At 40.4% G+C, this 12,211-nt stretch overlaps 1 protein-coding gene across 1 annotated transcript in view; it reads left to right on the top strand.

The window, feature by feature from the left end:
- FH (fumarate hydratase) overlaps nucleotides 1-12,211 on the top strand; it is a 21,015-nt gene that overhangs the window by 863 nt on the left and 7,941 nt on the right. Inside the window, exons 2-7 of the mRNA XM_031552710.1 lie at nucleotides 137-319; nucleotides 4,968-5,102; nucleotides 5,852-5,962; nucleotides 7,209-7,385; nucleotides 8,355-8,537; nucleotides 9,458-9,623. Coding sequence (XP_031408570.1) covers nucleotides 137-319; nucleotides 4,968-5,102; nucleotides 5,852-5,962; nucleotides 7,209-7,385; nucleotides 8,355-8,537; nucleotides 9,458-9,623 — 955 coding nt within the window. The remainder of the gene's footprint in view (nucleotides 1-136; nucleotides 320-4,967; nucleotides 5,103-5,851; nucleotides 5,963-7,208; nucleotides 7,386-8,354; nucleotides 8,538-9,457; nucleotides 9,624-12,211) is intronic.

Genomic DNA, 12,211 nt, shown 5'->3' with positions numbered 1-12,211 from the left:
GCGTTCAGCCGCGGCGGTGGGAGGGTGGCACCGGGAGCGGTCCTGGCCTCCTTGCTGTTCCCTGTCTGCAGCGCGCGGCTTGCGGAGGCCCGGTGCCCGCGCTGCGCTGACCGGCTGTTATCTATAGCGCCCATAGGGGACGGGATTTGATGTGAGCGAGGCCCGGAGCTGCCCGAGCTGTGGCATAGCTCTGGCACGCGGAGCTGCTTCTAGAAAAATCCGGAGAGTCTTGCGGGCTGCTCGAGAAGTAGGGAGGTGCTTCGGCTGTACCCGAGACCGATCTGTGATCTCTGCCAGACCTCCTAAATTATTTATTACGGTTTGTCCGTTGGCTGTTGGGCTGAAATACGAGGGTAGCAGGTTTGTTACCTGTGGTTCAGTGTGGGATTTTTTGGCTTGCCTGGGCTGCACTGAGGGAAGAGGAATTGTATTGGGCTACATAAAAGGTGTATAGTATAATTAATATGTATAAGTAACAAAACTTTTTAATTTTCTTAATTGCAACATAAAAGGGGGGTAACAAAAGCATGAAAACTAATTGGGAAGGAACTTTTGATAAAGGCAGCTAGTGACACGATGAGGGGAAATAGCTGTAAGTTGGCAGAGGGTAGATTTAGACTAGATATTAGGAAGACATTCTTTACTGTGGGTGGTGAGACACTGGAGCAGGTTGCCCAGTGAGGTTGTGGATGCCCCTTCCCTGCAAGCATTGGAAGCCAGGCTTGGTGGGACTTTGAGCAGCTTGGTCTAAGGAAGGTGTCCCTGTCTGTAGCAGGGGGTTGGAAGTAGATGATCTTAAAGGTCCCTTTCAACCCATTCTGTGATTCTGTGATATGTACGTTACAGATATACCTACAGAAGGCAGCAGTCTGACAAGAAGTGCAGTATTGTGATCTTTGCAGGTCAGGAATATGCCCTGTGCTGCACGTAGGCATTATTAATTGCTTGAATTCAGATAACAAGAGAAGTTAGAGCAAAATGTTCCTCCGAGGATTCAGAGTTCAAACTGCCCTTGAATTTTTATGGGAAATCTATGTGCGTTTTTATTTCCGAGAGCACTACCGAAAATGTACCAACCAATATTTAAATGAGGGTGGAGGGAAATAATGAACCAAAGCTCACACTTTCTGAAGTTTGCAGAGATTTTGTTGGCAGCAAGAGTTATATTTTGGAACAATTTATGTTACATACAACGTAGTGTGCCTCTGGCCCTATTGTATGGCTATTGCATTGCCTCAACTTAAAACTAAATTGCACAAGCTGTTCCTAAGGAGTAAATATCAGAATTTGGGACTCAGTTGATAATATCAAGGAGAGTAGTTAAGCACAAATTCCATTTTCTGCCAGTTTTTAAGGACTGTTTCTGACATGCTAAAAAAAAGTATTCTTTGAACTGAAATACTTACATCCGAAAGTTGTTACATGTCTAATGAGAATATAATTTTCCACAGGAAGCATTACGGCAGCAGTTCTGTTTGAATTCTTCCAGTGCATGATGGTGCAATCAGTCCTAGCTGGTCAATACCCCGCAAAAGGACAGTTATGTTTGCCTAACTGTAAGCTTTGGACTATGGGTGCTTGGGATTTGGCAGAAACAGAGCACACCTTCTCAAGAACCATTCTGGGGAACAGGGTCCCTCAGCTCATGAAGCCAGTCAAGAAGGTGAAGCCCACCTAAGGAGTGGGAAAGCATATTTTTCACAGAAATACAATGCTAACCATTGTTGGTTGTTGAGTACTCAATATAGATGGCTAATAGAGTTTAGTTTAGTTAATATGGTTGAGAAATTAGTTCAGTTCATATGGATGAAAAAAAATATTTCCTCTTGGTTACCTTTCATTATTAAGCAGCAAATGATACTGAGCTCCAAGCAGCTCACTGCCCTTTTAGTTTCACTGGAGACTGTGAAGGTGTGTAATGTGGAATTTGCCAGGGAAGTAAATTTTTCAGTAACAGAAGAAGTATTTGTACTGGGGTGTACTGATCTCTCCTGGCTCCTATTTGTCTTTGTTTCACCACTGTTGACACTGTAATAATGTAAGCATGAGGAATCAGTTGTGTAGCTGCTAACTCCTCCTGTCTGAAAGGTTGCAGGCCATTTAACTTCTTTACAGTGTTTAAGCTTGGATAGTCTCGGTGATTGAACTGCTGACCCTATTAAGAGCTGGGCATGGGATTGAACTGATTCTGCTTATCCATCTCTATAGAAAGCCGTATGTTGTCTGCTTATCTGAAGTGTCCAGTTGCCAAAAGCAGGAATTTTAGAGACCACTAAACCAGTACATATCTGTGATGTGTTTTTCTTTAGCATGTATATGAACATTAAGTGGTTAAAATAGAATAGAGAGGCTTAAGAATTGTCAAAAAGGCATATTGATCTGTGCTCTGTGTAGTCTTTCCGTGGGGTCAGAGTCTGTGGGAAGGTTGAAAGCAAGTTATGGGGAGCAGGACAGCAATACAAGAACTAACCCTTGCTGTTTGTGGGCTTGGCTGCAGTTTCTTCTGGGTCACATGCAACATCTGCACTGCAAGACAGCACTGAGCCCTGGGACTGGGGGCTCTGCTATGTGATTGCTGTAGAGGCAGAGCCTCTCCATCTGGCTGGAAGCACTGCCCAGGACAGTAAAATACTGGAATACTCCCACCCACGGTTTGCTACCTGTGATGGTGTAGACATGGACAGACTGTTGGAGGGTTGCTGCTGCTGGAGGAAGTGTTGTGCACAAACTCAGCTGCACTCCTCTCCAAGAAGTCCAAGACCCACAGAGTAAGGAGAAAGCAAAGCTGATCAAAGAGAGAAACTGTATGGCTTCAGCAGTGAACACCTAGGGAAGAGTAAGAACTGTGCAAACGTATACAGTGCTTTCTTCTTTCACTTACACAGACTTCTCATTTTTCAAATCAAGGACTTTTCCCGAGTCTGTGGTTTCTCTGTGTGATAACCCAGTTCAGATGTTTTTTTTTCTGAGTGCTTATCTTGTCTTGAACTCTTGCAAGCTTCTTGCATCCACAACATCAGTTGGCAAGTGGTTTTGTCAGTCTGTACCGTGTGTGAAGAAATGCTTCCTTCTGCTTACCTTGAACGTCCCTCCTGCTACCCTAATATTGTTGCTCATATTTCTTGTACTGGAAGAGGCAGTGAGCAGCTAGTACTTGCTGCCATTCTAGCAATTTTACTGCTCTCGTTTTTCCTTCGGTCCCCAGGTTGTCTCTTTCTGAATTACACAATCAGGCTTATAAAAGCTGTATCCCCACTTCGATCAGCCTTACTGCCTTTCTTTGAACTGTTTCAAATAATACGCTTTTTGAGATGAGAAAACCAAATCTGCAACTAGCATTCAAAACATGAACCATGATAACATTTTCCTAATAGTTCCTAACATTTGATTTACAGTTGATGGTCATTGTTAGGCCAGAGCCCATCACTGTGTGTGTATTACTATGAAGCTGGGATTGTTTTATTCCATCTATGATTAAGAATTCAGATAGTCTTTTTCCCCTCCCCGAGGACTCTATAAGAAGGTAACCTCCTCCCGTGGGGAAGGATGAGCATCTTTCTCATAGCAGATTGAGGCTTTGCTGACAGAAGTGTGGGGAGAGAAAGACTAAACTGCTTTTACATGCTTCCTCTCCAATCCCATAATCTGTGAAGCGACATACAAATGTGACGATGTTGTCATAAATGAATATGTTGGATTTTTTGTTGTTACTGTGGGTTTTTTTGTTTGTTTTTAAAGAAAAAAGGCTTTACTTCTCAGTTGGTGTATATCACCTAAACTTAATTTACTTCTGTGCTAGATAATAATGCATGCTGTGTGTATGTATGGTATGTAAGTATTGTTTTATATAAATATCACACAAAATATGCTTAGATACATTTTCTTCATGTGGCACAGCTATGTTGGTTACAGAATCGCAGAAAACTACAGAGTTGGAAGGGGCATGTAAGGATCATTGAGCCCAGCTCCTGGCTTCATACGGGACCACTCACAATTCACACCCTATGCCTGGGAGCATTGATCAGATGCTCTTTGAACTCCAGCAGCCTGGGGCCATGACCGCAGCCCTGTGTGGCCCGTTCCATGCCCACCGCCCTCTGATGGGCCATGGGTTCCATGCCCTAACCGCCAGCTGTCCCTCCCCTGACACAGCTCCATGCGGTTCCCTCGGGCCCTGTCGCTGTCACACAGAGCAGAGCCCAGCGCTGCCCCTCCGCTCCCTGTGAGGAGCTGCAGCTGCCATCAGGCCTCCCCTCAGTTCCTCTGCTCTGCACTAAGCCAGGGACCTCAACTGCATTTCCTATGTCCTTCTCTCTAGACCCTTCACCATCTTGGAAGCCCTTCTTTGGATGGTCACCAATAGTTTTATGTCCTTTTTGTGCTGTGACACCCAAAACTGTGCATACATGGTGGTGTATATAGTGTTCTTGGGCTTAAGGTGAGAATTCACTATCAGCAGCTTAGTAATTAATTACTCAGCTGCTCCTTTCGAGTATTTTAATTCCTATGTGCAGTGTGGGTTTCTGATAGGGTTTCTGTTATGTTGCCTGGATGGATGTTGTGTGAACCATGTTAGTTCTTATGTTTGGCTCTAACAGTGCAGCCATTCTGCAAACTGTAAAATAAGTTTCTGATTCTTCAAAATAACATGAGTCTTTCACCAGGATGATGTGTTTTATGCAGTGAGCAGCCAAAGTCTGAGGTCTCTCAGTGCTGCCTGTCACCAGTGGGTTTGCTAGGCTGTGTAGTATTTGTAGTTGTGACTCTTGCAGCAAGACAGGCAGTCAGACTAGAAACATGTCAAAAGTTTGTAAATGTAATTAGAAAAATACTTGAGACTAGTTGTGTATCTTTGTTACCCTTTTTTCCTTTCTTCTTGCACATTTCTTCTCAGTTGTTTCTCCTTTCAAGAAAAAGATGCTGTTTACCAGTATTTGAAACATACTTTTTATTTTCCTTTCCCACAGTCCACTCAAGAGTCTTTTAGGATAGAATATGATACCTTTGGTGAACTGAAGGTCCCAAGTGACAAATACTATGGTGCTCAGACTGTAAGATCTACGATGAACTTCAAGATCGGAGGTGTTTCAGAAAGGATGCCAGTAAGTAATTCAAGCCTGTGTCCATTTATACTCTTTCAGTATGTTTTTGGATATGAGCGAATTCCTTTTCTTAATCTCTTTCTGGGAATATGGTCACCTTTGAATTTTCATTGAAGTTAGAATTTTTGTGGTGAGGTGTTGCTTTTTATTGTGTTGTTTTATATTTCAAAAAAAAAAACAAAAAGCAAAAAACAGGATGAATAGAAATCTTTCATTTTATTGAAGAGCAAAGGCTATGGAATAATTTGAATTACTTTTACTGTAATGTAATGTAGTTTGTTGTTGAAGATATTTAAGTGTAGGGAGTATCTAAGTGTATTGAAGTTGTTTAGGTTTAGTATGTTGATAAACTGCTTTTTCACTTGTAGATGTGATTAAAGCATGAGTGTATGTGGACATCATCATTCTCTGTTTTTGAATGTACTGAAAGATAAGCCAATCTGTCTTCAAAATTCTATTATAGAAACAAATCCAGTTCTTCTTTTCTGTTCTTTTTAATACATGTAGTTGGTTTTGATACACGTAGAAAGAAAGGGTGAGTTATGAATTGCTTTCTGTACTGCTTGGATAAACGTTACCTAGAATGAGACAACACATCACATGCCCTAAATTGCTCTCTGGTTGCTTGGTTGGCTGTTGCTGTGTTTAAGATCAGAAGGGGTTTGATTTAGAAATAGATCTGTGCTGTGGGTTCCTAAGTGTTCTTCATGAAAAAAGATTACATGTTTAAATTTACTCTTGTGTCTCAGGTTCAAGTTATAAGGGCCTTTGGCATCTTGAAGAGAGCAGCAGCTGAAGTAAATCAAGATTATGGTCTTGACCCAAAAATTGCCAATGCTATCGTAAAAGCAGCAGATGAGGTAGGAACGAACTGCTGAAAATACTAGAACTGTCACTGTATATTTGGTTAGCTTCTCTTGGGAACACTGTTTGAGGGCTTGGTGAAGATGTCTTGCATTTCTATCTTGAATTGTTAGAGCAAAGTCTGCGTCAGGCAAAGCTTCCACTTTTTGAAAGTCTCCAATCTGTTAAGCAGTTGTATCCCTATATTTTAAAGACCATCTGCAGTCTGCATAGTTTCTTTGTTACTCATTTGTTTCCTCTTCAGACTTAGGATTGCTAGTAAATCTGTGCTTTTTCAAGTATCACTTTCATAGCTAAAGAGGATGATGTGAGACAGAAATATCTTCACTTTCTCAGGATAAATACCACCCTAATGCACAGTTTTTAATGAGCAATAACTAAGGCATGGTAATACTATTTGTACTGCTTTGCATAAACCAACAGATATTTAGCTGGAATAATTGTTTTACAGAGCTTTCTTGTTCCTCAAAAGCTTTGAAATATCTCAGTATGCAGAAGCCATGTCTGCTCTCTACCATCTGTAGCACCGTGAGTCTTGAGCCCCGAGAGCTTTGGAGAACTCAAGAGTATAGCCAGTCTTTTCTAGTTAAAAGTGGATTAGAGGTTTTGGTGGCTAAAGGCTCTTTGGCTTAGATTTGTGAGTTCTGAAAGCTGTTTGAGGTTTTTTTATTGCATTTTTTAAAATGCTTCCTCGGTGACCTGAAAGAAAAAAGAGAGATACAACAAAGAACAGAATTGCTTTTCAAAGTGGGAGCTCTGCCCTTGTATAAAGTAGGAAATATCTAATATGCCTCTTCTTGAAAAGCATGATTCCAGGAGGACTGTATTGTAAGTTGAAAACTTGGAGATGGAGATCTAACCTCAGTGTTGTGACAACAGATCTCTTGTTTTGCATTCTATGCTTTTCTAAGGTCGATATGCATGAGAGAGATACTTGTGAGCACAGATTTTGAAATTATTACATCCCTAGAAAAATCTCTGTGTGGATGAGGTTCATCAGGATCCAAAAAATGTAGATTGAAGAGGAGAATATTCATATTTATTGCTTTGTCTTGACTTGAGATGGTAGGTGTCACAACCTACCTGCAGAAGATATAAGTTGGTACAGACATCTGTAGCTGATCAGGATCTTGTTTCCATGCAAGGCAATACATATGAATCTTGCAGTATACTCAAGTATAGCTGCTTCTTTCTTTTTCTGTTTTTCTGGTAGAACAGATCTTCTCCGTTTTTCCATTACAGGTAGCTGCAGGAAAATTAAATGATCACTTTCCACTGGTGGTGTGGCAAACTGGGTCTGGAACTCAAACCAATATGAATGTCAATGAAGTCATCAGCAATAGAGCTATTGAAATACTGGGAGGCAAACTGGGCAGCAAAATTCCAGTACATCCAAATGATCACGTTAATAAGAGCCAGGTCATTATACTTGTATTATACTTCTTCTAATTTTTTTTTTTAATTCTGAATTGTCTTACAGCTACTGTTTAGATTATTTTTGTATGTGTTTAAATAAAATATGGGATATAGAAATATAGAAATATATATACATATATAAAATAGTTGCATTTATGGTTTTAGCAACAATTTTCCAAGTTTCAGGTTTTTCAGATTAAAGGAACTTCGAAAATTTGGTCTGTGTCAGTAGGAGCTTTTCCGATTAAAAACTCTCAGCTCATTTATGACAGATGAATTCATATGTGATATGTCAGGCAGAAGTGGCCTGGTGACAAACACTTCTGCAGGCAGTCATAAAAAGTTAAATTTAAATCCATTTTCTAGAGGTTGCATCCATGTAGATGTTATCTCCCAAATACACTACATAAAGCATGTAGAAGGAGTAATAAGGTGGCTAAGGTCCTGTAATTGACAAGCAGAAGAGCCATTTAGTATTTGTTTACCCATTCTTAAGTAGACATGTTTATTATATTTCACTCTTAAAATTTACTTCAGATTAGCTGAAATTTGAGCCACTGAGTTGATTGTAGCTCTGATCTTTTGTGCTTGCTCAAAATCTCTGGGGACTATGGAATTACCATTACAAAATCAATATTTTCGCCTTTTGAAGTCAGCTATAATTTCTTTAAATCCCCAAATCCATTTGCTATCTATTTTGTATTTTGTAGCAGTTCTCTTGTCCTTTGGTATATTTAGTTTCTGTGGGCATAGTTATAAGGCATAGATTTTATTAATAACATGCTTGATGGGAGTTTAGAAGATTTGATGATTCCTTCAGAGTGGCTTGTGGAACACTGCTAGGTTGCTTACTGTGTTCTGAATTCCTTCTTCATAAAATAGAGAGAATACAGCCATACATGTCAGTCTTAAGATTGTAAGGTATTACGGTGAGAAAACCCTGTAAATAAGTTTCTGAAACTTCCTTCACAGAGTTCAAATGACACTTTCCCAACAGCAATGCATATCGCTGCTGCCCAGGAAGTTAATGAGGTGTTGCTGCCTGGACTGAAGAAGCTACAGAATGCACTCGAAGCAAAATCCAAAGAGTTTTCCCAAATCATAAAAATAGGACGCACTCACACACAAGACGCTGTTCCGCTTACGCTTGGACAGGTAAACAGTGAAAATGCACGTTTGTTTGAAGAAAAGTTGTAAATATATTGGAGGAAATAGGGGCAAATTTGAGGAGACTAAAATTAGTTTAAGATAAATTAGGCAACTGGCTGAATCTCTGTGTATTTTCATCTTTTTGTGGAGTTTTGCTGAGCGCTGTTCTCTAATAGCTGCATTGGAAGCGTTCTTAAAATTTTCCATATGTGTTGCTTATGATAGCAAGATATAAATGATTTCAAAGTGATGTTTGATTGGCAAGTAACAAAACTTGTTTCTATTATACTGATAGTAGGAGGAACCTGGTAAATTGTTCCTGTAATCTGTAAGTTTATATAAATGAGGTTTGGACAACATACAGAACTACAAAGTGTTTTGAATAAAAGTCTGTTCATGATTATATATGTATCAGAAATCTTTGTTATTGTATTGTCAGGAATGGCTTAGGTTATTACCTTACTTGATAAGGTATTAATTCTAACTGAACTGATAAAAAATCTGTGTAAAATTTGTGTATCTTTTTCCCAAGAAGGCACAGGTGGATTTCTGATTAACTAAAATTAAGTGAATGAAATCCAGGATCCGTTTGTCTAATTGCACCTTGAGTCTCTGTTAGTGCAATCTGAGGTCTGACCTACCTTGGACTCAGATTTTATGAAGTACATGAATGAGATACAAGGCAAGAGAAAGATGCATTATGATATACATTTTTATATATGTAAGTTGCTTTTATGTGTAGGTTTCCCCTGCTGTGTGAGCAGTCTTCTAATATATGTAAATTTTCCCTCTTAATGAAAAGAGGGAAAATTTTTTTTACCATCTTGGTGAAGTTCAATGCCTTCAGTAAATGAGTACTGTTAAAAATCCAAATAATTCTATTTTCTTATTGCTGTGTTTTTCTTCTATGCTTCATTCTTTCAAAGGAATTTAGTGGCTATGTGCAACAAATTAAATACGGCGTGGCTAGGATTGAGTCAACCATGCCAAGAGTGTATCAGCTGGCAGCTGGTGGGACTGCAGTTGGTACAGGATTAAACACAAGAATTGGCTTTGCTGAGAAGGTTGCTGCTAAAGTGGCTGAACTGACGGGTGAGAAATGATATTTCAGAGTTATCAATAAAGCAGTATATATTTTGTAAGCCTTATATTTAAAAAATTTTTTCATGCAGAGTATTTTTTCTAATGATACTCAGTGCAGTGAGAGTGGTGCAATGAATTTGGCTTACTGGAGATTTAGTGTTTCAGACTTCTGTTAGTAGCTCAGCTATACTTCTGATCTCCGCTTCTCTGACTCTCTTGATCTTCAATTACTTGCCACAAAAGAAGGGGGGAGGGGAACAAAAAACAACAAACTTCCCCAGAACCACCGATTTATTTCATGTGAAGGAGTGGAGGTTAGCTGTCTGGTTTCTGATGCTGCCTTTATAGATCTTAAGTCTTAACTTAGAGAGCCATTGAGTTTTCTGATCTGTAGACCAGTTTTTCTATGCCAGTTTTAAAAATGCCCCCACAATGAATGCATATGTATTTCACTTAAATATACTGTAACTGCTTATCAGCAATATTTTTGTATTAACAGATCTATTATTCACAATCCAGTAGAAGATTGAGATTTTCCTGTACCTTGGCAGGGAAGAAGTGATATAAACAACAGCTGCTGAGAAGCAGTAAAGGGCTTGTTTTGGTGCTTGGAGAAGCCATCAGTGTTGTAGGAAGCTGTCCCATACAATCATGTAGAATCACAGAATGGCTTGGGTTGGAAGTGATCTCAAAGATCATCTAGTTCCAAACCCCCTGCTGTGGGCAGGGTTGTCCATCTTATGTTCGTTAGGTATACCATATGTGAGGGTTGTACAAGTTTAAAACAAGTAGAGCAGACTACTTAAATTCCTTATGTTCTCTCATGGGAAATTTATTGACAAAGACAAAATGGAAAGTTTGGAATGATCTTGGCATCTGTGAAATGCAGAAGTGCATACAGATAGAATGGGGCCCAGTGTCTAGTAGGGTCTGCAGAACGTGGTAGGAATTTGCACTTCCTCTAGGAACAGAGATTTTGCTACTCTTACTGTTTGTACTGGTAAAATAAGCTCAGGCCACTAATTCTGTGGGGCACAAGTTCAGCTCACAGTCAGCATCCATATTTGATGTCCACAACCACTAATAAAAAAATTTTGCTGAGAATTTACTTGCAGGGCAGAATCCTGAAGAAATTTTTTTAATTATAGAACCTACACTCAGACTGTAGATTTAATTAACATAAGAGCTGTTGCTTCCATTCTCCTGTGTTTTTGCTGTTGCCAGAAGTTTCAGGCATCCTAAGCCTTAATGAGCTTTTGCATGTTCCATCTGGCTGTTGTTCCCTTCCAGTGCTAATGCTTGATACATCTTTTTTCTTTAAGTAGCTAATTCAATTGTGATTACTTCTTATTTGCGCTAATGGCTGTGCTGCAAAAACCCCTATTTCTATAACTGAGAGAAAGCATCCTTGAAATGGAGAGTCTAAACAGGAATTAAGATGGATACATATGTGCTAACTGTCAACGGTTTACGGGCTGGTTCGGCCCGGTTCCGTGACTAGAAGGGCGGAGGGATCCGCGGATCCGCGCCCCCAGAAAAAAAAGAAATAAGGGACCCCGAAATAATTGAAAACAGTGGCAACAATCTGAGGTAAAACAAAGTAATTTACTAAATATGGTATCAACAGAATTTTATAAGGAGAGAGAATGTGAAATTGATAGTGGATCGGCCTTACCACAACGCTGAGATGAGAAGCGCAGGCGAGAAGCGCAGGCAGAGAAGCGCAAGCGAAGCAGCGCAGGCAGAGAAGCGCAAGCGAAGCAGCGCAGGCAAAGAAGCGCAAGCGAAGCAGCGCAAGGCAAAGAAGAGAGCATCAGGTGACCTTGCCGGGAGTTATATCTCCTCGTTGACCGCAAAGCCCCCTGGGAAACGTAGCTGCTCTTCTCCGCTGGACAGGCACCCGGAACTTGAGCATCAGCAGTCAAACCCCCAGTACATTGCATGATGTTATGATGTGGAATACCGATAATGAAAAATCATGAAACCATGACATTCCACCCCTTATTCCACATCCCTACATCATGCTTAATATAGACAAACAAAATATAAACACACGCACTAGGAATTACTGACTGCACTCCCTCAACATCAAGTTCCCTTGCGGTACACATTGAACATCCCCGTTTTCTTGCATCACCCACCAAGTGGACCCAGGTCCCTGGGCAAAAACAGTTCCACGAAGAGGTTTGTCCTTCTCAGAGGCTGGAATAACCCAAACTGCCTTTCCCAACATATTCTTTACATGTACAACAGGGACTTTATCTCCCTCTACGGTATGTAGGGAGCTGGACTGGGTTGGACCACCACGATTGATAGATCCTCTGGTATTGACTAACCAGGTGGCTTCTGCCAAATGCTTCTCCCAGTGCTTAAATGTACCGCCTCCCATTGCTTTCAGCATAGTTTTTAACAACCCATTGTATCGTTCAATCTTACCTGAGGCCGGTGCATGGTAGGGAATATGGTAAATCCACTCAATACCATGACCTTTAGCCCAGGTACCTACAAGAGAATTTTTAAAATGAGTCCCATTATCTGACTCAATTCTTTCTGGGGTACCATGTCGCCACAGGACTTGTGTCTCAAGACCTAGTATG

The sequence above is a fragment of the Meleagris gallopavo genome, chromosome 3 (genome assembly GCF_000146605.3).
Source record: "Meleagris gallopavo isolate NT-WF06-2002-E0010 breed Aviagen turkey brand Nicholas breeding stock chromosome 3, Turkey_5.1, whole genome shotgun sequence".
NCBI lineage: Eukaryota > Metazoa > Chordata > Aves > Galliformes > Phasianidae > Meleagris > Meleagris gallopavo.
This window is presented reverse-complemented; position numbering and strand designations above follow the sequence as displayed.